This window comes from Tamandua tetradactyla, chromosome 7 (assembly GCF_023851605.1).
Source record: "Tamandua tetradactyla isolate mTamTet1 chromosome 7, mTamTet1.pri, whole genome shotgun sequence".
NCBI lineage: Eukaryota > Metazoa > Chordata > Mammalia > Pilosa > Myrmecophagidae > Tamandua > Tamandua tetradactyla.
Window position 1 is genome coordinate 20737742 of NC_135333.1, and position 26274 is coordinate 20764015.

At 37.3% G+C, this 26274-nt stretch overlaps 1 protein-coding gene across 2 annotated transcripts; it reads left to right on the plus strand.

Moving 5' to 3' along the window:
* The first annotated feature begins 8207 nt into the window (after window positions 1-8207).
* On the plus strand, window positions 8208-25114 carry SDE2 (spliceosome associated SDE2). Of its 2 annotated transcripts, none has more exons than XM_077168577.1 (7): window positions 8208-8398; window positions 18630-18747; window positions 19644-19755; window positions 20064-20233; window positions 21001-21115; window positions 22403-22904; window positions 24790-25114. In XM_077168577.1, exons 3-7 carry the CDS (start codon window positions 19655-19657, stop codon window positions 25009-25011), a joined length of 1110 nt encoding a protein of 369 aa, XP_077024692.1. In that variant the 5' UTR covers window positions 8208-8398; window positions 18630-18747; window positions 19644-19654; the 3' UTR covers window positions 25012-25114. The 2 variants fall into 2 exon arrangements, with proteins under 2 accessions (XP_077024692.1, XP_077024691.1); XM_077168576.1 differs by lacking the exon at window positions 8208-8398 and adding an exon at window positions 8879-9080.
* The last annotated feature ends 1160 nt before the right edge of the window (window positions 25115-26274 follow it).

Below are 26274 nucleotides of genomic sequence, written 5' to 3' on the forward strand. Positions count from 1 at the left end.
TTAAACATAAGTATGTATATAGGCTACGAGAAAGAAGTTGTAGAATTGGAATGGTTGAATCTATAGGAGCTAAAAGAAATATCTATTGGAGCAATTCCATCTTTATGACTTACATCTAGTATGTGTTGAAATTTCAAAGAAAAGGCAATGGTGTTTCCAAGAGTTCACTTTTTTTTTACTCTAAATAAATCCTAGAGACTGTCAATATGATATCAATATGATAGCAAAGCCCGTCTCTTACCTCATCGACAGCAAATAATAATTTCAGTACACAAACAAGATACATATCCAATATTACAATAATCATGCAAAGAAATGCAACTCAGAATGACAGATTCAGGCTTATTGTTTTTATCTGCATCTGCATTCCATTAACATCATAACAACATCCATTCCTTTTCATTGGATTTTTCTATTTACATAGGCTCCATGATGCAAAATGCCAGCATTTTCCAGATTCATGCAAATATAACTTATCATTATAAATTCATAACACAGACATTGGTTGGCTGCACAATATAAAGGAAAAGGCAGAGAAAGGAACTTAGCAAGAAGTACATTGAAGACACAATAGAAATACCCTAGCTGGGCTCACTGCTTTTTACTCAACATTGATCTTGAGGGTTTCTGGCAGGAAGAAGACACTCAAGATTTACCAAACGTGTCCTTGTTTCATCCACCATGATCTTCTCTTATCTAGATTATGATTTCTCCTCAAGGACACCAGGTCACCATAAATAGACAGGGAATGATCTATCTGTTCTGCTTTCTCTCATGTCTCCCATCCATTCCCTTCTTTTTGCTGCCACTGTCTACTGGCCTTCATTTCCTCTGGATGTTGGCAGTAACTTCCTAATTTGTCTATAATCTGTGGAATCAAGTCAGATCTTATCTGAAATCCTGGCTGTGACACCTAATTGCTGTGTGACCCAGGTCAAGTCAGTTGACGTCTGAGTCTGTTTTCATATTTGTAAAATATAGCTAGTCAATCAATGGTGGCTCTTTTTATTGTCTTAGCCATCCAAGCTCTCCCTAGGGTTATTTTTCTAAAACATTGATCTGACTATGTCTCTTCTCTCTTCAAAATCTGCCTTGGTCTCCCCTTCCTGTGGAATGAGGTCCAGACTTCTAAGCCTGGCATTTAAAAGCCCTATCTACGTCTTCAGCCTTATTGTCCACAGCTTCCACCCTTTTCCCCTTGTTACACATTCTCTTGCAGTAATATCAAGCTCCCTTTCAGTCTTTGAACAAATGCTGTGCTCTTCTCTTCCGGGTCTTCATATAAAGTGTGCGTGTATGTGTTTGTCATAAGTGAACTTTTACCTTTGTGTGTCTTAAATATGTAATATGTACCTATTCAAGACCCAAATTCTTTGACTATTTCTCTCGCCTCTATATGCCTGTAAATGTGGTTTGTGTGTGCCTGGGCATCTATTAGAGCATTTATTTGTCTGAGATGGTTTAGGAATTATTCCTTATTTATCACTGTTTTATAGTGTCTGGGAGCAGGTCCTCACTTTTTTCATCTTGGAATCACTTTGTCCGGTTCCTTCCCTTATATTTCTCTTTTTCCTGCATTTAGGAGGTAAGAAATAAATGGTTGTTAAATTGAACAACCCACTCACCCTGCAGGTCTCTAAATCTTCAGGGTAAGCTATGATGATACAGAGTCTCATTTTTATATAGTAAATATCTTTGTGTTTATTGACTCTACACGTGGCCATGAAGAGGGCATGTAATGCAGTCATGTTCAGTAACTACTTTGTCCTCCAGGAGGGCAGAAAGAAGAAAGAATTAGCTCGCCAGTTTTGGTCATAACAAGTATAAAAAAAATATGGTGGAGTGGATTTTGATGATGTACAGAGAAAAGAAAATGTCTGTTTTTACGGATTAAAATGAATTGAGCTCCATAACGCCTTGAGGAATTGAAGGCAGAGACTTTGTAGTCAGTGTTTCTGGGATTTTTATTTAGAAACACCATTGTTTATTATACCATGACCTTACACTAATCCTAAGGTAGGTTAATAGGTGTGACTTGAAAAGAGGTTCCATGGTCAAATAAGTTTGGGAAATAATTAGGTTAGAGATAGAATTTCGTATGTATTTTATCATATTGAGGCTCTTTGTGAATCTCTAAAAGAGAGCATATATATAAATGGGAGTTTTCCATATTTATTAGGAAATGGAATTATTTCGTAGTAGTACAATGTGGTGACCTAGCAGTTCATGGATATTCTTTGGGGAAACACTACTCCAACTTGATATTGATATCATCTGGGCACTGTATATTATTTTTCTTTACATCCACTAATAAGCAGCATATAATATGCATTATTATTTTTCCTCAACCAATTATTCAGAGATTTCTGACAGTGATGACACAATAAATATGCATTTCATATCCTTTATGAGTCCTTTATGTATCCCAAGTACATGGATTGCAGATTTGTAGTAAATATTCAGAGTCAAGCTCTCTACTAATTTATAGAAGACAAGAGAACTTTTTAAAATCATTTCCATCTTTATCTTCTTATCCTGAGTGGCACAGATTGTCTGTCTTCCAAGGCTCTGTGTAATTAAAAGAGAAGTTATGTGTTGAAACTGATGTCATAATAACAGTGAGGAAATTGCTTATTGGTATATAAAACAATTCCTCTTACTCTGAAATACATTAGACTGCAAAAGTTATTTAGCAGAGAGCCTAAAGACCTTCACTAGCTGGAATTTTCAGTAAACATGCTATTCTGGATAGCTGAGTTTTCTTGGTTGTTAGGATTGCAACTGTATGTTGAGGAATGTTTTAAATCCTAACCTGTTTTGGTGGAAATCTTTCTCAAATGTGTATCATGCTGCCTTGTCATCTTAAGTAGGGTACACTTAACGCAACTGAGGCTTCCTTGCAAGATTTAAATTCTCAGCATTATCGCCAAAGATTTTACTCAACGATAAACAGAGGAATGCCTAAGTCTATTGTGGTATGTCAAGACATTTGAACCAATATGAAATGTTTCCCAACAGCAGTGATTTTGAGTACCTTCTTTGTGCTGTTTGCTTCGTTTTGTCTTTTTTTTATCACTCTAGACAGCAGCTTTCATTCTGGTTCCCACCTTAGCCTCTTGTAGCTCTATTTTGCTCTCCCACTTTTATTATAAATTTTAGAAATTTATTTCTAAATTTCTGTACGCTGTTAAGCAGACAACCACACAATAGAACTTTTAAAAATGAGAGTGAATGTGAAATGAAGATGAGCCTAGGGTTCTGTGAGAAAAATGGACAGAGTATATATCTGCTTAACAGACTTTGGGCTTATTCCTACTTTTTTTCCTTTTAGTTTTAAAAAATGTTTGAGAGCTGTATTATTCAAATAAATTTAGTTAATATATTTAAACCAGAATCTTAATTCCGTTGTCCCATAACCTCTGACACTTAATTGACAAAGCATACAGCTTCTTTAAGGACCCAGGGCCCAGACCCTCCTCCCTCCTCCATTTTGACAGCAAGTCACTGCAGGCAGCTGCATGACTAGGACAGACATTAAAGGTCAAAGAATGTAAAATTCCCCTCCCCTAATCAACTCTCTTGGGACTCTGCTGAAACCCCATTATAACCAAATCTCATGGGCCTCTGTTAAACTTTATAAGTTGCCCTCCTTGGCACTCTTCCCTTCAGTGTTTGGGTGGAGTGCCTACTTTCATTTCCCAACTGGCTGCCATTGGAAACAATTTTCTCCTGTTATTTAAGTCTCTAATTTAAAAACTCATGGGTAATTTTCTGCCTGGCATGTTCTTTGGTCTTGGGGTTAGGTTGGAACAACTTTCATTCAAAAAATCTCAAAGAATTTCACAATTATAAAACCTTGGCCACATCCTGTGACGGAAAGGTAAATTATTACGACAATCATAGTGCTTTTTAGCCATTAAGAAACAAATGCATAAAGCAGTCAGATGAGTTTCCTGAGTTCATTCAGTGAAAACTTTGGAAAATAAGAAACGTCTGACTTTTGGTCAGTCTTTTTCTACTCCCAAATTGTTCCTCCTTGGTTGCCAAAGCTTAAATAAAGTAGTGGTTATTTTGTTATCAAAGGTAATCCCAGTTCGTGGACACACACTAATGTCAAATACTTTAAAAAATATCCCAAAACCCTACCACTTCTTCAGCAGGGATATCCCCTTTTCAAAGACTTGGCTATGCAGAATTCATAAAGGGTCACAGACTTTTGTTTATTGGAGAGAAATCAAATTTTAATGTTGAAAAATTTCCAATGCTGAGATGCTAAATTTCAACACTGAGGTACCATGCCAGTTTTGCTATATGGCCCTGGTACAGCAACTAAACAGGACAATAATTTAAAAAATTTAATGTTATAACATTATTTGTTGGTGGTGGTTAAGAACGATGATAATCAATAACTCTTTGAAAAATAACGTTATCATGATAATGGAAACAAGGTAATATCTAGAGCAATCAGAAGTGATAGAATTTATTCATATAAATCCACCCTGAATGAAGATACTTTCTTATTGCTGATACTACAAAGAGGTGGACTTGTATCTTTGGCACTGACTGCCCTTCCAGCATTTTTCCTATGTGCTGCACCTCCACTCTAAGCTTCTTTTCTGCTTTCTCTCTCTCTCTCTGCTCCTTCCCAGCATCAATGTGAGGACACAAGCCTCTTCTTCCTCTCAACTCCACCTCACCCTTGGCGTGTCCTATTTTCTTCTATTCAATGAAAGGAGGGCGGAGCTGTGCCTTCCCTAAGTCCTTGCTTCAGGCTCCACCTCCCACACCATCCACCACTGGGTGTGAACTAAACAGTTCTTACCCAGAAACTCCTTTTCCATCCTAGCAGCTGACCTTATGGTTCCTGGGGCGGAGCCATTTAATGGTAACACTTGCCACTTTGAAGTTTATGGCAGTTTTGTGCTTGTGGCACAGGAGAGTCAGCCTGTACCATTGTCCTTTGTCATAAAGACAGCATTAACAAACACTTTTCCTCTCCTCTGAGCTGGAACAATGCTAAAAGCACAGAAGTGTGACTTGTATGTATGTGGGGGGGGGAGCTTGTCACATCAAGCACACGAGTATTGTTTGTGAATTTACTACTTAGGAGCCTTGCTGTCGTTTTGGAAATTACCAGAGTGTTCAGCTCTGCTTCCTGCTCTTGTAGACCAGCATGATATTTGGCTCAAATCGAGCACTCCTCGTGAGTTGCCACACAAACATTGTCTGGTGTTGTCATTTCCTGGCAGTGAAAAATTATCCCACATTGACTCAGGAACCTCTCACAGTATCTCTTTTGTGGCAGCTAAATCAGTCCTCAGAAAGCATATGTATGTCTAGAGTCAATCTTTTGGAGAAGATGGGCAGAAACAAAGCCAATGTGATTTATCAGAAAGAACACCAAATACGGTCCTAGGAGCACACTATGCTATTTTCATAGAGAGGAACTGTCCCCCCTCCCACTCACCACTTCGCTTTCACAGCCATATATGTGCCTTACTGTCCCACTTCTCTACCTGACACCACAAAGTGGGAAGCTGGCAGCAGTTTGCTCCTTTTCCATAACCACTAACGAGCCTCGCCAAACAGCACCGTCTACTGGACACCACCATATACTCTCAGGAACACAACTAAAGAGCTTTCTTTCTAGATTTTTTCCACCGATGTGTACTGTGTTTTTAGACATAGTCCTAACATTTTAGGCTAGGTCTCAATTTCCCCACTTTTAAATGAACTTAGTAGTTCATTTATATTAGTGCATATAGTGTCATATTAGTGCAAAATATGTTTTTTTTCAGGTGTAAATTGGGAATAATTAATTTGACTTATTATTTTAGTTAATTCATTAAATATCCAACTAATACTTAGTTTACATCTACTCTGTGTATGTCTCGGCACTGGGTGCTCACCCTGAAGTCTTAATAACAGATTACGTATTGCTCAGGAAATTTGCATTTTAAAAAAGATTATATTTTTGTATGCTGTATGGCAGGGTCACATTTCATGATTTTTCCACATGAGTATCTCATTATTGCAGCACCATTTGTTGAACTGTTTTTTTTTTTTTTGGGGGGGGGGGAAGTGCATGGACTGGGAATCGAACCCAGGTCTCTAAAAAGATACTACATTTTAAATGACGTATTTTAAATGACAAATTCCTGACAATACTTGAGGGTACTTTTTAAAAAACTTAATTGTAAAATATAACATATATACAAAGCAAAGAAAGAAAGAAAGGAATGATTTTCGAAGCACACTTCAACAAGTAGTTACAGAATTGATCTCATATTTTGTCATGGGCTACCATGCCACCATCTCAGATATTTTCTTCTCACTGCTCCAAAGCACTGGAGGCTAGAAGGAATATTAATGTAAGGATTCAGCAGCCATACTCTTTTGTAAAATCTCATTTTCTCTGTTATACCTCCTCCTTCTCCTTAATTCTTCTCCCAATCTATAGGGGTGTAGTAGTTAGATTCAGCTGTCAACTTGGCCAGGTGAAGGCACCCAGTTCTGTTGCTGTGGACATGAGCCAATGGTACGGAAACCTCATCTGTTGCTCATTACATCTGCAGTTGGCTAGGAGGCATGCCTGCTGCAATGAATGATGTTTGATTTAATTAGCTAGTGCTTAAATGAGAGAGCTAAACGTAGCACAGCCCAAGTAGCTTGGCATATCTCATCTCAGCATGCCTCATCTCAGCACTTGCAGCTCAGCCCAGACTTTTGAAGATGCAGAAAGGAATCACCCCAGGGAAAGTTGTTGGAACCCAGAGGCCTGGAGAGAACAGCAGAGATCACCCTGTGCCTTCCCATGTAAAAAAGAACCTCAGTTGAAAGTTAGCTGTCTTTCCTCTGAAGAACTATATGTCAACTAAATAAATCCCCTTGTATTGAAAGTCAATCAGTCTCTGGTATGTTGCATTCTGGCAGCTAGCAAACTAGAACAAGGGGTCTTTGGGCAATGCCTGTTTCGACTCTTTCATATTGAAAGGGGTGTCCACATATTGATAGGGGACGAAATTAATTGATAATTAAGACTGATGAGAGTACTTTTTAAATAACAGGAATTTAAATGCAACAAGGGGACCAGAAATGAACATTTCCATTCAAACTTTACATTTTCTGAGGTCTAATTATGTTAGCAAATTTTTATTAATAAATCCTTACAGGGGACAGCACAATACTACCCAATTGTAATGCAATTATGTTAAAACACTGAATGAAGCTGCATGTGAGGTATAGGTTTTTTGTTTTTTTTGGTTTTTTTTCTTTCTATTATTGTTTTAATTCTTATTCTGTTGTCTTTTTATTTCTTTTTCTAAATCGATGCAAATGTACTAAGAAATGATGAATATGCAACTATGTGATGTTATTAAGAATTACTGATTGTACATGTAGAATGGAATGATTTCTAATTGTTTTGTTAATTCTTTTTTTAATTAATAAAAAAAAGAAAAAATAATAAATCCTTACAGGATACAAAGCATTAACCTTAAACACAAATATTATGCATTTTTACATAATTGATCCTCTACCTGGTTATTTTGTAGGTGAAGAAGGACCCAGACCCTTGAAACAGACATTTTTAACCCCCAGACACAAGAAACTGAATAAACCAAGCAGAAGGGGCTCAGAGCTCTCCTTAGGTTAAATGGACAGCTGAGGCGGTGATTACAGAGGCACTTCAGCTTTCTGCATCTCGCATTGCTTAGTATATACCTGGGAGAGATCCTTACCAATCCCAGGGTTCCCATGACACCCCCTTTGAAAACACTGCTCTCTCGGGCATTATATTTCTTTTTTTCTGTGTAATTTTTCTTTATTTACTGGAATCCCCACCAGGGCCCTTTCTCTCTCACACTTTCCCTCTTTAAGTGAAATAAAGACAAAAGTCTCTTTAACTTTACAGGTCTTGACATTCTATTTCTCCTCATACCTCCACTGTTAAACGGTTCCTGAATTTTTTGTGGCGTTCCCCTCAGCGATGAGTCTCAGTTGCCCAGCGTTAGCAGAAAATGCGATTCTGTGGGTCAAAACGTCACACTACCGGCTTTTGGATTGTTAAGGACTTTGAAAATGCCATAATTCGGCATATTAAATATTAAGCTATTACTTCAGACTCCCGAGCCATTGATTTAGATTATGCAAATTCGGTGGCGAGTGTTTCCATGGCGAAGACTAGAAGCCCCCCGGGCTGAGGGAAACAGCGTCACCATTAGCCCGTCGGGCCGCTGCTTTCACAAGCGTTCACTTGCTCTGAAGAATTTTGGAAATTGAGCTGAAGCGGAGATAAAGTAGTGCGCAAACAGGCGGAAACAAGAATAAACAGAGCGTGGCTGACAGAAACCGGGAGGGTGGAGAAAAGAAAGCTTGGTGAGCCAGGAGGAAAACCCAGGTAGGCGGTTGTGGGGAGCCCTCCTGAGCCTTTTCTCTCGCTCCGGGGTTTCTGCGGGCGCTCCCAGGGGCGCAGGAGGCAGCCCCTCAACACCGCTCTGGGGGCTGCCACTTCTCTCCTCACACCTCCGGAGAGCAGTGCCTTCTCGGGCCACAATTCCCAGAGATCCAAAAATAACTCCAGACGCGAGGAAAGGGGCCAAGGCGTGCGGCCTAGGGTGGCGCTTAGTCACACCCTTATCGCTTCAGGCCAGAACCCTGTAACCGCCGCCCAGCGCCAGCCTTTTATAACAAGTCCCTCGAGCCCCGCCCTAGCAACGTCTCCTAGCAACGGCTCGCCCTCGCGCTCCTTGGTGTTATCGGCCTCTGCCAGGCCTTCCTGTTCCCCTCCCCCAACCAGCGCGGCTACGACGCCGGATTACGTGAGTGGCCCTAGGGGGTGGGCGGGGCGATCGGGAGTTTAAGGGGTGGGGTGCTGGAAGGAGTGTCAACGTCATTCAGACGCGCCGGGCTGGTTGTAGCGCCCACTGCCCAGAGAGTCTCGAGATCCGGGGACTGGTGAAATGGCGGACTCTGCGGCTCTTGTGTGGCTTCGTGGCCCCGGCTTCGGGTACAAGGCGGTGCGGTGTACTGCGGCTGGGTACTCCGTATGGGATCTTATCCACAGCCACTGCCAAGATCGGGTGAGGTTCTCTGCCACTTGGAAGGGGAAAGAGGGGCCAAGGGGCAGGGCTGGATGTGGAGAGGGTTTGTCGGGGTTGCCTCTATTTTTTATAGTTTTCAGCTTTTGAGACCGAGTATTCCATAGTGTTAAGGTCCTTTAGGTTGAAACGGAGGCCTTCCTTTGTTTTTTTGTGGTGGTAGTTGTTGTTTTGCCTCTTCATAGAAGGAGAAAAAAATTCTTCGCTCACAGGCGTTTAGTCTACCTCTCAGCCACACACACACTTTGGGCCCCAGTTTTTTTCGTCTGTAAATGACGCAGTTGGATCAAATTTCCTTACATCTGTCCTACATTTATACATGATTATGTAACGTGCATTTTGTCCCCTGATTACACACCCCTGTAAACTCAACACCGGAGAAGTATGCCATATTTGAACCCAGGACTAAGGATTGTTGGTCAGGGGAATGGGTTCATCTGGCACTGGTCGGGATCTAGCACTCACATCTATGTGCAGTTGAGAGCATGGGTTCTTAGGGTGTGTCATTTAGCTGTTTTAACTAATTATTTGCTGGTCTCGTTTGACCATGCATATTTTTGAAATCTCTTGAAGACTTCTAAAATTGTTTGCGTGGTTTTACTTAATCCTTAAATAAGCAAGATTTTACCATTTTGTAAATGGTAAAAACCTGTTCAGTTATCTCGAAAATTTGATGGTCTCTCTCAATCTAATTTTAATTTTGGCAGTTTATCTAGTACTCTCTCGTTTTATAACCCACAGCTTATCCGTGCAAAGAAGGTAGGTGGTTTTTCAGCTTCACCATTTTTTTTCCTACACAGAAATCCAGATAAAAAAACTCAGCAGCACTATTTTTGGTCATCCGAATGGGAGATTTTTTTTTTTAAGTTGGATTTTAATGTCTCTGAAAATAAGTCTTCTGAGTGCAGTTTTCAACTTACTGACAACTGATTTAAAGTGAGGCCAAAAAAAAGATAGGATCTTAAATATACACGAGAAGTGTTGCAAATAACAATTTTTAAATACTGTAGGAAACAAGATGAGTTGATTGAGTCAGGTTCTTAAGAAATATAACTATAGCAAATATGAATAGAAACACAAAACTTATAAAAGGGCGTTTGATGAGATACTGGAACAAATAAGAATAGCTCAATTTCACACCTATGCTTTTTAGAACAAAGCTACACATCTGATGGAGTTAGCTCCCACTGAGAAGGTAAAAATCTCTCCTGCTGTTCGTCAGGTTGGGATAACAGACACAATAAAAAACGGCTGCAAAGTTAATAGGAAAACAGTATTTTTCCGTAGTACATGCTGCAGTGTTGAAATATATTGGGCCCCCTTGAGGGTCTACTTTTTTTTTGTATTATCATTTATTTCTTTGAAGGCCTACTTTTTTTACTAAGAAACCTTGGTCTTAAAATCATACCCGCTAGGAAATTTTGCTGTTTGAAACTAGTCAGCAAGACTGAAACATGCCACTCTTGCCTTGAGAATCTGTCATTCTAATTTGGAAAAACGCTCTTGATTTCCAACACAGGAATAGAGCTTCAAATTAGAAGCTTCTGAACACAACATTCCACACTTTGTGGTTCCCAAAGAAACAGCAGTCTGGATCCACAATCCAAATTTGATGACCTTTTTATACGCACACAGTCCTGCCTTTTTTTTTTTTTAAGCCTGTCAAACTATTGTTTCATTTATGTTTCACCTAAACTCTACTCTACCCTGAAACCTATAATATCTTTTCTCTGGTTGGTGAGTTACCGGTAAGCTCTCTGGTGTGCAGCTCTTCCTCCTTGCAGTTAGTCAGAACACTTGACTGTTGAACTGATGGTGGTTCAGCTGTTGCGCTAAGGCACATATAATACTCTTGAAGTGCTTTATAATACACAAATAGTTAAAAAAAAAAAAAAAGCAGTTAAATTGTAAATTTTCTTTGTTCTCTTTTCTCTTGATTGACAAGAATCTTATTTATTTATTTATTTTTGTATGCTGTATGGCGGGGTCGCATTTCATTCTTTTTCCATGTGAGCATTCTGTTATTGCAGCACCATTTATTGAATTTTTTGTTTGTTTTTGTTGGTTTCTTTTTTTGTTTGGGAGGTGCATGGGCCAGGAATCAAACCTGGGTCTCCCGCATGGCAGGCGAGAATTCTACCACTGAACTACCCTCGCACGCCCAGTTGACAAAAATCTTAAACAGAAAATGCAATTTTGTTGATTAGTTGTCTTTATTTAATAAAGCACTTCTATTAGAGATGATCCATGATATATAATCTGTCTTCACATTTATGTCCTTCAAAGTTATTTAGAATTTTGGAAATACCATACCCATTAGAAATATAAATATTAAAATAAACTGAAGTGGCTTTCCATTTATAAGACATTGAACAAATAGGAGGTGTTTACATGTCTTGTTTAATCTTTACAACAATTCTTTGAGGTAGACAGTATTTTACAGGCAAGAATAGTCTTTCCTGTTAATTATTTCATTGCATATAGCCGGAGCTGTCTTGCTCATCTCTCCTGCTATTATATTTGACTGGGAAAATGCCGATCAACTTAAATCCAACTCTCCATCTATTCTGCCCTTACGTCTGGGCAATAAAGGTGTCGGAGAAAAGGTAATCACACTGGTAGTCTCACTATAAATTCATAAACGTTAAAAACCTTAGTGGTGCTTGGCAGTTTTGTATTTCTCTAATCCAAAGTGAACTTTCACAGTGGATCACAGGACTGCTGAGAATGGCCCTCAGGGCAGCTGGAAAGAACTTGGGGCAGCTTAGAACCTTAGTTGATCTTCAGTAGCTTCTCTGATTGTCCCAGGGTACTACACACATGCAAAAAAAATTTTTAATGTGTACCATGGTGTGAAAAGGGTTAGTAGGCCCTGCTTAGTTTATCACCCTTTCATTCTCTTAGGTTTGTACTTTTACTTCTTCTTTTTAAATTTCCAATAGTTCTTCCTTCCTGAGGCCTGAACTTCTATTCATTGAGAAAATACAAACAGTAAGAAGAGAATTTCCTCATTCTCCCACCAAAACCTCTACTATGAACCATATACTCAACCCTCACTTCTGCTGTGGATGATTGTCATTGTTGTTTTACACTGCCCATTCCTTCACTTTTGCACAGTATCCTGTCCCTTCTAACTTACTAAAGAGCTTATTTTAACATTAGTTCTCGCTCCCTTGCATCTTTCAATGTTTTCTCTCTTCATTGGGTTTCTCTGGTGCAAACATGAGCCCACATCCCTTCCAGCCACCACCTTGTTTTCTCTGAACTTCTTAATAAAAATTCCTCTCCTTCTTTTGGGCAGGCCACGGTAGCTCAGAGACAGAGTTCTTGCCTGCCATGTCAGAGAACTGGGTTCAATTCGTGGTGCCTGCCCATGTAAAAAAAAAAATTCCTCTCCTTCTTGAGAACCCATTCTAATTAGGCTTTTGTCCTTCGCCAGAACAGTGCTCATCAGTGTTTTCTATATTGCTATATCCAGTGATGAGTTTCCAGTTTTCATCTCACATGTCTTGTCAGTGTTGGTTGACCATTCCACTCCTCCATTACAAACTTTTCTCACTCGTCCGGGTCATTACTCTCAGTTCTTTTTCTACCTCACTAACTTCTCCTTTTCAGTCTCTTTTGCTAGTTCCTCCTGATCAACTTGACCACTCAGCTTTGGAGTGGCCAGGTATTGGTCTTCTGGTCTTTCCTCACACACAGTTTCATCTCCTTATCTGGCTTTAAGTACCGTCAATATACTAACAGCTTTCAGATGTTAATCTCCAGCCCAGACCTCTTCCCCCAAACTCCAGACTTGTATATCTGTCAGCTTACTCAGCATCTGTACTTGGCTGTGTAATGGACATTTCAAACTACCATGTCCAAAATGGGACTGATTTTTCTTTAAAAGTTCCTTTTCAGTTTTCTCCATCATAGTAAATGGCAGCTCTATTCTACCATTGCTCAAACTAGATTTTTGGAATCATCCCTCATCCCTTATTCCTCAGTCGATTTCACAGTTCTCATCCAGGCAATTAGCAAATCCTGTTGCTTTTGCCTTTGGACTCTCACTGTTTCTCATCACCTTCTGCTACTACCACTCTGGTCCAAATATCCTTTGTTTCTCACCTGGGTTATCATAGTAGCTTTCTCACTGATTTTCCTGCATCTGTCTGACCCCCTTCTCTAATCTTATTTTCAGTTCAGCAACTGGAGTCACCCTTTTAAAAAAACAGACCATCTTATCTCACTTTTTTACTCAAAAGCTGACCATTGTTTTACGCAAAGCAAAATCTGAAGTCCTTACAATAGTTTATAAGGCCTTATCACTCTCTTTTTGTTTGCTTCTTTCCAGCTACATTAGTTATTTTGCTGTACCTTGTATTTGGATTGCTATTCCCCGAAGAGCCACATATCTTGTGCCCTCACCTTCTTTAATTCTCTGCTTAAATGTCGCTTGATCAGGAAGGCTCTTTTTTTTTTTAAACTTTTTTTTATTAATTAAAAAAAATTTAACAAAATCTTTAGATATCATTCCATTCTACATATACAATCAGTAATTCTTAATATCATCACATAGTTGCATAGTCATCATTTCTTAGTACATTTGCATTGATTTAGAAAAAGAAATAAAAAGACAACAGAAAAAGAAATAAAATGATAATAGAGGGAAAAAAAACTATACATACCATATCCCTTACCCCTCGCTTTCATTTACCACTATTTCAAACTGAATTTAACATTTGTTCCCTCTATTATTTATTTTTATTCCATATGTTCTACTCTTCTGTTGATATAGTAGCTGAAAGGAGCATCAGACATAAGCTCATATTCACAGAGTCTCATTGTGAAAGCTATATCATTGTTCAATCATTATCAAGAAACATGGCTACTGGAACACAGCACTATGTTTTCAGGCAATTCCCTCCAGCCTCTCCACTACATCTTGAACAACAAGGTGATATCTACTTAATGCATAAGAATAACCTCCAGGATAACCTCTCGACTCTGGAATCTCTCAGCCATTGACACTTTGTCTTATTTCACTCTTCCCCCTTTTGGTCGAGAAGGTTCTCTAAATCCCTTGATGTTAATTCTCAGCTCATTCTAGGGTTTTTCTCAGTCCTTTGATGCTGAGTCTCAGCTCATTCTAGGATCTTTGTCCCACGTTGCCAGGAAGGTCCACACCCCTGGGAGTCATGTAGGAAGACTCTTCTTGACTAACTTTATGAAAAAAAAGAAAGATTACCACTCCTATAGATATGTTCTATCCCCTTTACCCTGTTTATCTCCACTTGCCATAATATATAATTTGTTTATTTGTCTTCCCCCACTAGAATTTAAGCTCCATGAGGCAAGAACTGGGTTTTTTCCCGCAGATTTTTTAAGATATATTCACATACCATATATTCCATCCAAAGTACACAGTGTCTCACAGTGTCATCACTTAGTTGTGCAGTCATCATAACACTGAATTTTAGATCATTTTCATTGTTCCAAAGAGAAAAATAACAGATGAAAAGGAAACCACAAACACCCCATATCCCCTATCCCTCCCTATTATTGACCCCTAGTGCTTGTGCAGTATACTTATTACTGTTGATGAAGGAATATTAAAGTATTACTAAAGTCCATAGCTTGCAATGGATAATTTTTCACCATATACTGTAGATTGGGCACTCTCAAATATGTATTTTTTTTGACCATCACATAGTTGTGTATTCATCACCATGATCATCCTTAGAACATTTACATCACTCCAGAGAAAGAAAGAAAAAGAAGCCTATACTCCTTGCCCCTCCCTTTCATTGACCATTAGTATTACTATCTACTCAAATTTTCCCCCAATCCCCCATTATTTATTTATTTATTAAACTTGTTTATTGTAAAATATAACATGTATACAAAGTAAAGAAAGAAAATAATTTTTAAAGCATACTTCAACAAGTAATTTAAGAACAGATCCCAATGTTTGTCATGGACTACCATTCCACCATCTCACATCCCTCCTTTTAACTGCTCTAAAACACTAGAGGCCAAAAGGAACATGAATATAGTGATTTAGCAGCAATACTTGGTCTTTAAATCCATTATTTACTTATATCTCCTCCTCCTTCCTTAATCTCCCTCCCAATCTATAGAGATCTTTGGGCAATGCCCATTCTGACTTAACTTGAGTTGAGAAGGGGTGTCCACCCTAAAGGATAGGGGGATAAAAATTAATTGATAATCTTGGAGAAGCTGGTTCCTCTGAGTTTCAGAATTTATCTGACCTAGAACCTCTCCTGAAATTATGTGTTCCAGGAAGGCAAACCTAGTGCATGGAACCTTTATGGAGTCTCAGTCTAAGCCGTTGGTGTTCTTAAGAGTCAACAGGAGTGATGTTGATTGGGGTTTAACAAACCATGGCAATTAGCACTATCTAACTGAAGCTTGCACAAGAGTAGCCTCCAGAATAGCCTCTTGACTCCATTTGATCCCTCTTGGTCACTGATGCCTTATTTTATTACATTTCTTTTCCCTCTTTTGGTCAGGAAGGCATTGTCGATCCCACAGTGCCAGGGCCAGACTCATCCCTGGGAGTCTAGCCTCATGTTATAAGGGTGATTTTTACTCCTGAATGGCTCGTACCATGTAGCAGGGAGGGCAATGATTTTCCTTGCAGAGTCGGGCTTAACGAGAGGCCACTTTTGAGCAACAAATATTTATTTTTTTGTCCTTTTTTTAAATTTTTTTTTGTTGTGAAATATAACACATATGCAGAAAGGCAATAAATTTCTAAGTACATATTAACAAGTAGTTATAGAAAAGATTTTAAAGTTTGGTATGGGTTACAGTTTGTCCTTATTTTTTTACTCATTTGTCCATACCTGGATAAAAGGAGCATCAGCCACAAGGTTTTCACAATCACATCATCGCATTGTAAAAGCTATATAGTTATACAGTCATCTTCAAGAGTCAAGGCTACTGGAATACCATTCAGAAGTTTCAGGTACTTCCCTCCAGCCACTCCAATACACTATAAACTGAAAAAGGATACATATATAATGCATAAGAATAACCTCCAGGATAACCTCTCAACTCTCTTCGAACTCTGTCAGCCATTGAAACTTTATTTTGTCTCATTTCTTTCCCATCTTTTGGTCAAGAAGGCTTTCTCAGTCCCATGATGCTGGTCCTGACTCATCCTGGAAGTTCTGTCCCACGTTGCCAGGGAGATTTACACCCCTGAGTCATGTCCCATGTGGAGGGGAGGGTAGTGAGTTTACCTGCTGAGTTGGCTTCAAGAGAGAGAGGCCACATATGAGCAATAAAAGAGGTTCTCTGGGGGTGACTCTTTGGTATAATTAGAAGTAGGCTTAGCTTTTCCTTTGCAGGAATAAGTTTCATAGGGTCAAACCCCAAGTTCAAGGGATCCGTGCCTGTTGAATTGATTGTCCCTACTGCTTGCGAGAATATCAGGAATTCCCCAGATGGGGAAGCTTAATATTTCCTCCATTTAAGGACTTTGCTTTATTTACTGTAGTATTCCAACATCTGAAACCATATCTGACAAAGAGTAGGCAATATTTGTTGAATGAATGATTTCCTTTGAAATAGCTGTATGAGGTGGTTCAGAACTAACTGTTCATAGTTTCTGCTTCAGTAATGCATTTTTCTTTCCTGTTGATGTTTACATCTCTTTCCTCTTGATATTATAGATTTAATTGTGTACCTTTTCAGGTCCATGTAATTTTGAAGAATACTTTCCTGTTTTTTCTTATTTACAGCATCAGAAACTTGTTTAGAAACATACAATTTTTATTTCTTTTCTGAGAATTTTTGAAATATTATACAGAGAGGGTTTGGGAATGCTTGAGTTTCTGCAATAATTGGCTGTAACTCTGGGGGGAGCTAGCAGAACAAACAAGGACTGGCTTCCGGTTGGTCCTAAAAATGTTAAAGCTTATATAGGAGTATTAAAAACCCTAACCCTTTTATTGAAGTGGCTAAATGGAAGTACCTGAAACTGTTGAACTGTTTTCCAATGGCCTTGATTCTTGAAGATGATTGTATGACTATATTGCTTTTACTGTGTGACTGTTTGACTGTGAAAACTTTGTGACTGATTCTTCTTTTACCCAGGGTATGGACAGATGAGTAAAAAAAAAATAAGGACAAAAAATAAACAAATAATAAGTCGGGGATAAGGGGTTAAAAAAAATTGGGGTAGATTGCAATATTAGTGGTCAATGAGAGGGAGCGGTAGGGGGTATGGAATGTATGTGTTTTTTCTTTTTACTTTTTATTTCTTTTTCTGGAGTGATGGAAATGTTCTAAAAATGATCATGGTGATGAATACACAACTATGTATTGGTATTGTGAGCTATTGATTTTATACTTTGGATGGACTGTATTGTATGTGAGGATACCTCAATAAGAATATTTAAAAACAAACCAAAAACCCTACCCTTGTCTCCTCCTTTCCCTCTTCCTTATTCTCTCCCTCACCTTGTCAGGATGTATATTGTCAGTTTTAAATTGGCCATCCTTGGACCAGTCTTTTTTTTTTTTTTTTTTTTTTCTTGTACCATTGATATCCAACTTGATTTTATGTGTTTAAAAAGTCAGAGAAAATGGAACCTTCGGAGTTACTGGATCTGAGCCCTGTACAATTTTCTACCTTGACTGAGATTTCCTATTAGAAAAGAACAAAGAAGCAGTTTTTTTAATTAAAAAAAAATTGTAAGAAAGAAACGCAAACATCCTCAATATATGCTCATTCCGTCCTACATATATAATCAGTAATTCACAATATCATCACATAGTTGCATATTCATCATCATGATCATTTCTTAGAACATTTGCATCAGTTCAGAAAAAGAAATAAAAAGACAACAGAAAAATAAAACAAAAACAGAAAAAGGAAAAAAAAAGTTTACATACCATAACCCTTACCCCTCCCTTTCATTGATCACTAGCATTTCAAACTGAATTTATTTTAACATTTGTTCCCCCTATTATTTATTTTTATTCCATATGTTCTACTTGTCTGTTGACAAGGTAGATAGAAGGAGCATCAGACACAAGGTTTTCATAATCATGCAGTCACATTGTGAAAGCTATATCATTATACAATCATCATCAAGAAACATGGCTACTGGAACACAGCTCTACATTTTCAGGCAGTTCACTCTAGCCTTTCCATTACATCTTGGATAACAAGGTGATATCTATTTAATGCGTAAGACTAACCTCCAGGATAACCTCTTTACTCTGTTTGGAATCTCACAGCCATTGAAACTTTGTAAAGAAGCAGTTTTTACTTTTACCCCAAGGATTGAAGGTTCTTCTGTATATTGTGAGTAGGTTATTAGGAAAAAATTGCATCCAGAATGCATCATATGAAATGACTTTTTTTCTATTAGTGGTTTTAATTTCAACTCAACAAATATCAATTGAACACAAACTACTGTAACTGGGATAATAGAAAGATAATAAGTTAAGTCCTTTTGTGCAAGAAACTTGTATTGTCTCATAAAATACATTAAAAAAAAAATTTCTTTCTAGGATGTTCCAGTGGAATATTTCTTTGTAAAATGCAATGGAGCACTCATTAACAATGACGACGCAGTGCAACATGGAGCTCTTTATAGTCTGGAACCCAGACTTTGTGGTGGAAAAGGAGGTAGACATGAATGTTGACTACTGAGTTGTAATATGTCTGTAATCCTTAGCCATATGTGTCACATTAACAAACTCCTTATACCAGCCTTGTTTTGCCTTGTGAAGTCCTTTACTCTTCTAATTCTGAATATTTTCTCTTTTATTCTTTGGGAGGAAGAAATACTATATGATTTACTTCCCACCCTCTCCAACCATATAGCTCTTAGGCAGCCCAGGCTATATAACTTTGGGGAAGATTAGATGAAGAGAGATTAAAATAATGAAATCTCTTTCTGCTTTTATAAAAAATTTTGTCTAGTTATTGTAGTTCCAAGGGAGGTTTAAAGTCCGTGCTTATAGATTGGGATAGGTTAAGGTCCTGGTTGAAGTCACATATCTAAGAAGACAGAAAAGAAATGAAAACAGAATAATGACAGTTTTTGATATTTCTCCAGATACACTAACATGTAATCACTAAGCTTTCTCAAAATCTGCAGTGATTTGATATAGTTTTCAGAGAGTTGACATAATCAACCCACAGTTTGAAATTTTATCAGTAAGAATGAAGCATGTCAGAAGCTCCCAGTGGCAGCTTAAAATTACCTTTCCTTTTAAACTTTGCAAAATCTCACCATATAATTTTTCAGATTTTTTATCTGGGAATTCTGGAGTCTGGCCTTGGGTTAAGCCCTCTGAAATATCCTATGTAGGTACATTATTTCAGAAAGATGAAGGGCAAAAAACATTAGGGTGACTCAAATTTATTGAGTCTTCTACCTGCTACCTGGGTTAGAACCTTAAAAGAAAAAAAAGTGGAGCTTACCTTTAATCTTGTGATATAGCACTGTCTTCACAAATTTAGCTTTTATCCATCCTGGAATCCTTTTTAACCTGCATTGTCTGAATATATTTGCTCAGGGTTTGGATCTATGCTCCGAGCGCTCGGTGCTCAGATTGAGAAGACAACCAATCGAGAAGCTTGCCGGGATCTTAGTGGAAGGAGACTACGAGATGTCAATCATGAAAAAGCGTAAGTTCTTCACTTTATTTTTTTGAAGAAGGAAACATACTTTCCTATCCATATTAGAAATATAAACTTTAAATACTTATGCTCTGATTTACTATGTTACCAGATTTAACCTTTTCCATAACTTAATAATCATCTTTGAGTTTTAGTTAAGTCTGTTACAGTATGCCTATAAGCATGATACACCTTTCTAGGTAGCTGTCACAGTTTGAGCAAGAGTGCATTCAATTGTTTGGTGAAGGTGTTTATTTATGTATAATATATCACATGTATAATATATCCATTCAGTTACATCTCTTCTCCATCCCTAGAATGGCTGAATGGGTAAAACAGCAAGCTGAGCGAGAGGCTGAAAAGGAACAGAAGCGTCTGGAACGACTGCAGCGGAAGCTTGCAGAACCTAAACACTGCTTCACCAGCCCTGACTACCAGCAGCAGTGTCATGAAATGGCTGAGCGTCTGGAGGATTCCGTCCTCAAAGGTAAGAATGAGGATTATTTTATGTGGTCATCTGGGATCCTTGAAGCCACCTGTTGAGACTACACAAAGAGCAGGTCTTAAGGTTTTTTTTTGATAATGGGTCTCTTTGAGAATCTGATGAAAGCTGTGGAACCTCTCCCCTCAAAAGTGAACATATATTCACAGAATATTTGGCATGCTTAACCTTTGAATTCCATGCATCCATGGACCTCAGGTAAGAATGCTTTATGTGCTTCATGGGGATAAGCTGAATCTTTGGGAGGTATCCAGACCTCAACATATTTGCTTTCTGTTTTTTTTTTAAATGGTTTTAATGAGCACGATTCTCATTAACATTTTTTTAAGCATGCAGATATTGTGTTAGGTCTATTGTACAATTGAATAAGAAGGAATCTTTTGCATTAAAAACTTATATGAGATAATGGGGGAAAGACAAATGTTTACAAATAATAAATACAGATGATGAATAGTTAGGTTTGGAGAGAGCTAGGTATAAGTCTGTCAGCCTCAGAGTTAAAAATTGGACATAGGTGCCATAGTGTCCTGTTCTGAAAATCTGATTCCAGAACAAAAATGCTTATTATTTTAACTCTGTAAATTTGAGATTAATCTTATTTTAACCATATGACATTTTGATATCTTAGGGAATATAAATCAAGAGCTGTTTTATTGCTTTGCAGCTCTTTTTTGCAATCCAGATTTTAAATAGTTTCTTTAATTAGACTTAGTCCTGATATTAGAAACTGAGTTGTTAAAATTTCTGGTTAGGTATGCAGGCTGCCTCCAGCAAGATGGTGTCTGCAGAAATCAGTGAGAATCGGAAACGGCCTAACAAATCAAAAACAGGCAGAGGAATCAGTTCAGGGAAAAGGAAATGCTTTTGGTAAGTATATTTCATTTTCATTCCAAATCGTTAGTTTAGAAGATGGACATGACAAATCTGTCTGGTACAGCACATTTATAAATAATGTTTGATGAGAGTTCAGAAGTTTTCTGGGGGGCTGCCATCTTCAGGTTTCAGTGATTGTCACATTGTACACATTAGTGATGGTTTCTGTTATAAATGTCACTAATAGAATCTCGAGGGCAATTTTTTTCCTTTGGGTGAAAGATCATAAAATGAATTGCTTTGTACTTGAATTCTTTTTTGGTGTTGAAAAAGTCCAGTCAATAGACATTTGGGTAGTTTCCAGTTTGGGGTGATTATTAATAAAGCATAGGATTTTCTTTTGACCTTGTAATTTTAACTTCTGGTGGTTGAAATTAATGCACTATAGGGAAAACTTTAAGCAAAATCAGATTTTATTTTAGGGGTTTCACAATTTGAAAAAAATGGTCCCATTGAATTTTTTTTTAAGTTCTTCTGTTTATACCTCTGGAATATCTTTCTTAAACTTAAACCTGTACTCCATTGCAAACTAGCAGATACTTTTTTTTTTTTTTAGCATTTGTTCCCCCTATTATTTATTTTTATTCCATATGTTCTACTCGTTTCTTGACAAGGTAGATAAAAGGAGCATCAGACACAAGGTTTTCACAATCACATAGTCACATTGTGAAAGCTGTATCATTATTCAGTCATCCTCAAGAAACATGGCTACTGGAACACAGCTTTACATTTTCAGGCAGTTCCCTCCAGCCTCTCTATTATATCTTGAATAACAAGGTGATATCTACTTGATGCATAAGAATAACCTCCAGGATAACCTCTCGACTCTGTTTGGAATCTCTCAGCCATTGACACTGCCTCATTTCACTCTTCCCCCTTTTGGTCGAGAAGGTTTTCTCAATCCCTTGATGCTGAGTCTCAGCTCATTCTAGGATTTCTGTCCCACGTTGCCAGGAAGGTCCACACCCCGGGGAGTCATGTCCTACGTAGACAGGGGGAGGGTGGTGAGATTGCTTGTTGTGTTGGCTGGAGAGAGAGGCCACATCTGAGCAACAAAAGAGGCTCTCTTGAGGTGACTCTTAGGCCTAAATTTTAAGTAGACTTGACCTATCCTTTGTGGGGTTAAGTTTATATGAACAAACCCCAAGACTGGGGGCTCAGCCTATAACTAGCAGATACTTTTATCCACACAAAATCTGTTTCTTGGACAAATGCAATTCTTTTTTTTTTTTTCAGGTAGAAACTCTAAATAGTGTTAAAGTTTTCTGTTGCTTCTGATAGGTTGGGCATGGAAGCACTAGCAAATGCAGAAGGTTCCTGTTCTGAGAACTCAGATGATGACAGTGAAGAAGCACCTAGTACTTCAGGAATGAGCTTCCAGTTTCCAAAAAATGGCAGTGATGGTGTTGGAATGGAAGTTGAATTTCCCAGCGGTTCTCAAAGGGCTACATTATTGAGTACAGACTCTGGATTACCTGAAAAACTACAGACCCCAGTGATTGACTCCAGGATTGATATGTCAGAAGACTTGTGTGCTAAGCTGGATGAGACATCTACTGAGGAGCAGACAGAAAGGAAGATGCCTGTAGAAACAGAGGTGAACCAAGAGAAAAAGGAGACAGAGAGTAAAGAATCTATAGAAAATGAAGCAATTTGGGCCAGACTGAATGGAGAGGAAGAGACAAAAGAAATGACTAATGGGGAAAGAGTTAACAAGGTAGCATCTGGAGAATATAGGGAAAGCATCCCTATGGCCAAACTGGAAGAAAGCCAGTCAAACTCAGTAAGTAATCTGTGGGAGTAGATGCCTAATCAATTTCATTTCCGCAATAAATCATTGAAATGAAAATGTGCTTTTTTCTTTTAGCTGCTTAATAGAAAGGTTAAGTTGATGGTCAAATTTGGCTTGTCCCCCAAAAAACCTTAGATTATTTTAGTCCCAAAATTTATTCTAGTTTGCTACCAGATGGTGTCCTTAGTTTCATAGTTCATCAGTTCCAAATGATGCTTTTTACATTTTAACAACTCTGAAATCAGATGTGTATCAATTTCATATTGTAGCTTAATTGATATTTTTTATTATTTCTTAATGATACATAATGGGGTCCATTACAGTAGATGGCTTTTAAGATTTGATGCAGTGTGCTTTTTTCTATCACTAAATCTTTTTACACAGCTTTTCTTTCCCATGTGAGATACAGTTTAAACAATAATTGTCAGTTGGTTATGAAGATCTTTTCTATAGAAAAGGACTGGTTCTTTTAAAAAAAAAACTTTAATTAAATTTTAAGCCCTACAATCAGCCTTTTTAAAAAGTCGTTTTCATTGTGTATACCTTGCCTTGAATAGTTGGTTATTCATTACTTTGTGTATGACTTCCAGCAAAAATTTTTAATGTTCAGACTTTAATGATTTGATTTTTTAGTGAAGAAACCTGAACTGCTTGGTTTCCTTGATCCATCATTATTTGTTTAACTACCACCTACCCTGCCCCACAATAAATAAGCAAAAATAGATAGATTGCCCTTTCTAGGGAGGATGATGTCATTTTTTATGCTAGGGCATTTAATTTGACCCTCATACCATCTCTCCAATTATAAGCATGCAACTTTTATGTTGCTTTATCCTGATCAAAGTCTTGGGAAAATAAAGGAGCAATAAGACTTGATTTGACTTTTAACGTTTGTCCCTTTAACCATAGAAATCTTGTTCTTATTGCTATAATAGTAGCTGTTGTATTCAAAACTACTATACTCAGTTCTCCAAAGACGCTTAAATGGTGTTACTAGGATTTGGCTGAGAATAATGAAGCTAAGCTTCACTCCAGAAATCAAATAAAATTGCTTTTTTATTATTTAAGGAAAGTCAAATAGAAAGAGAATGAATCTGTTCCTAAGCTCTTAAATATTTAAAAACTAACTTGTGAGAGAATAAAGTATTGTTCTGTGAATGTATTTAAAAACAAACAAACCCTAAAGTGAACATTTTCATTCTTTGCAGAGCAACCATCATCAGAAGTATTTAATTTTGTCTTATAGTCTATAAAGGTAATTGGTGGAAGAGCAGTTGCTAGTCTGTTGATTAGCACTTGAATTTGTTGAGTTATGTAAGTGGGAACTCGGACAATCAGTTTTATTCAAGTAGAATGGAAAACATTTAATCGATTCATAAGTATGGGAATCTCATTAAAATTAAGCTTTTTAAGATCCTGTTCTTTTCTGTGGCAATAGTTTGGAGATAGGCTGGGTATATTTTCATGTTGGTATTTTTCCTGATTAAAAGATAAATGAAAAAAGTAATATTAACAGTCTTGTTCAGCAGCTTCTGATTCTGGATGACTTTTGTATTCTTTGCTTGTGCTTTTCAATTTTCTATATTGCACAATTAACTTAAAAGTTTGAAAAAAATCTTATTTAAAAAAAAGAAAAACTCGTTCAGGAATCCTGTATTTCTGTTACTGTTCTGAATCCTTGTTTATAAAAATATAAGCAAAAAAAAAAATTACATGTATTGAGAATGCATGCAGAATCACATTTAGACTATTAGAATTCAACAGCAAGATATGACAAATTGAAAATTACTTGAGAAATGGAATGTAGTTGACAGTTAAAGTCTTTTCTTGTAGGAAGGGAATATATTTTAATTATTTTCTTTTTTTTTTCCTTTAGGATATTGGTCAGGAAACTATAGATTTACTGGCATTCAGTTCTGCTGCAGAAATGGAGTTGCTGGGTTTAGATAAGCTCAAGTCTGAACTGATGGCCCTTGGACTGAAATGTGGGGGCACCCTGCAGGAGCGGGCAGCAAGACTCTTCTCTGTTAGAGGACTGGCAAAGGAACAGATAGACCCAGTTTTATTTGCCAAACCTTTGAAAGGGAAGAAGAAATGAATTTCATCAGAGCTGATTTCTTGTTTTTTGTAGTCTAGCACTTAATAGCCTACATAATCTTGGCCATTGTTCCTGTTGATATTAAAAGCTGACTTTTTCATGATGCAGTTCTATCTTTTTTACTATTACATTTATAAAATTAATTTGTAAAACAATCTGGGCCTTTGTTTTCTTTGTGAGAGGTTTTAGATAAATTTAATTTCTTTAATAAATATAAAGCTATTCATAGTTTTGGTTTCATCTTGTGTAATTTTGGTAAGTTGTATTTTCAAGGAATTTATTCACTTCATGTAAGTTGAGTTTGTGGACAGAGATTATTCATAGCAGTCCTTCATATCTTTTTAATGTCTGTAGGGGCTGGAGTAAAAACCTCTTTTTTCATTGTGATGCGAGTAATTTCTGTTCTGTTTTTCTTGACCATTCCAGCTAGCAGTTTATAAATGTGTTGATCTTTTCAAAAAAGGAAAACTTTTGGCTTTGTTAATTCAATTTTATTTTATTTTTGTTTCATTGGTTTCTGTGTATATCTTTATTATTCCTTTTCTTCTGCTTAGTTTGGATTTACTTTGTTCTTTTTTCTTTAGCCTAAGAATCTTATTAGGTCATTGAGTTTAGAACTTTTTTCTAATATAAATAAAGCTATAAATTTCCCTTTAAGCACTGTTTTAGCTGTGTCTCAAAAATTTTAATATACTATAATCTCCTTTATCATTCAGTTTTTAAATATTTTCTCATTTCCTTTGTATATCCTTCTTTGATCCATGGATTATATTTGTTTTTTTCCCCCTCCTAAATATGTTGTTAGGACATTATCTTTATTTGTCTCTTTAACTTTACTGAAACTTGTTTTTGGCTCCAATATGTTATATGTCTTGGTGAATGTATCATGTACACTTGACATTTGAAGAGCATATGTATTCTGAGTTTTTGGATAAATATGTTCTGTAATATCAGTTAGGTTGGGTGGTTGGTAGTGTTGTTTAGATCTTTTATATCTTGACTATTTTTTTGTTTATTTCTATCAGTTGCTAAGAAAGGGGTGTTTAGATCTTCAATAATTGTAGAACTGTTTTTCTCTTTAATTTTATCAGTTTTTGCGTCATATTTTGAAGGTCTGTTATTAGATACATTTTATCCTCTTAGTGAATTGACTGTTTTATCGATCTGAAATGTTCTTCTTTATCTCTGGTAATACTTATTGGCTTAAAGTCTACTTTATCTGATGTTAATAGAGAGCCACTCCAGCTTTTTTATGCTTATTGT

Coding starts and splice junctions, on each gene's coding strand:
- SDE2 (XM_077168576.1), top strand. CDS start 8,961: ATGGCGGACTCTGCGGCTCTTGTGTGGCTTCGTGGCCCCGGCTTCGGG. Junction 9,081..18,629: donor ACAGCCACTGCCAAGATCGG/GTGAGGTTCTCT, acceptor ATTTCTTTCTAG/GATGTTCCAGTGGAATATTT. Junction 22,905..24,789: donor AAGAAAGCCAGTCAAACTCA/GTAAGTAATCTG, acceptor TTTTTCCTTTAG/GATATTGGTCAGGAAACTAT.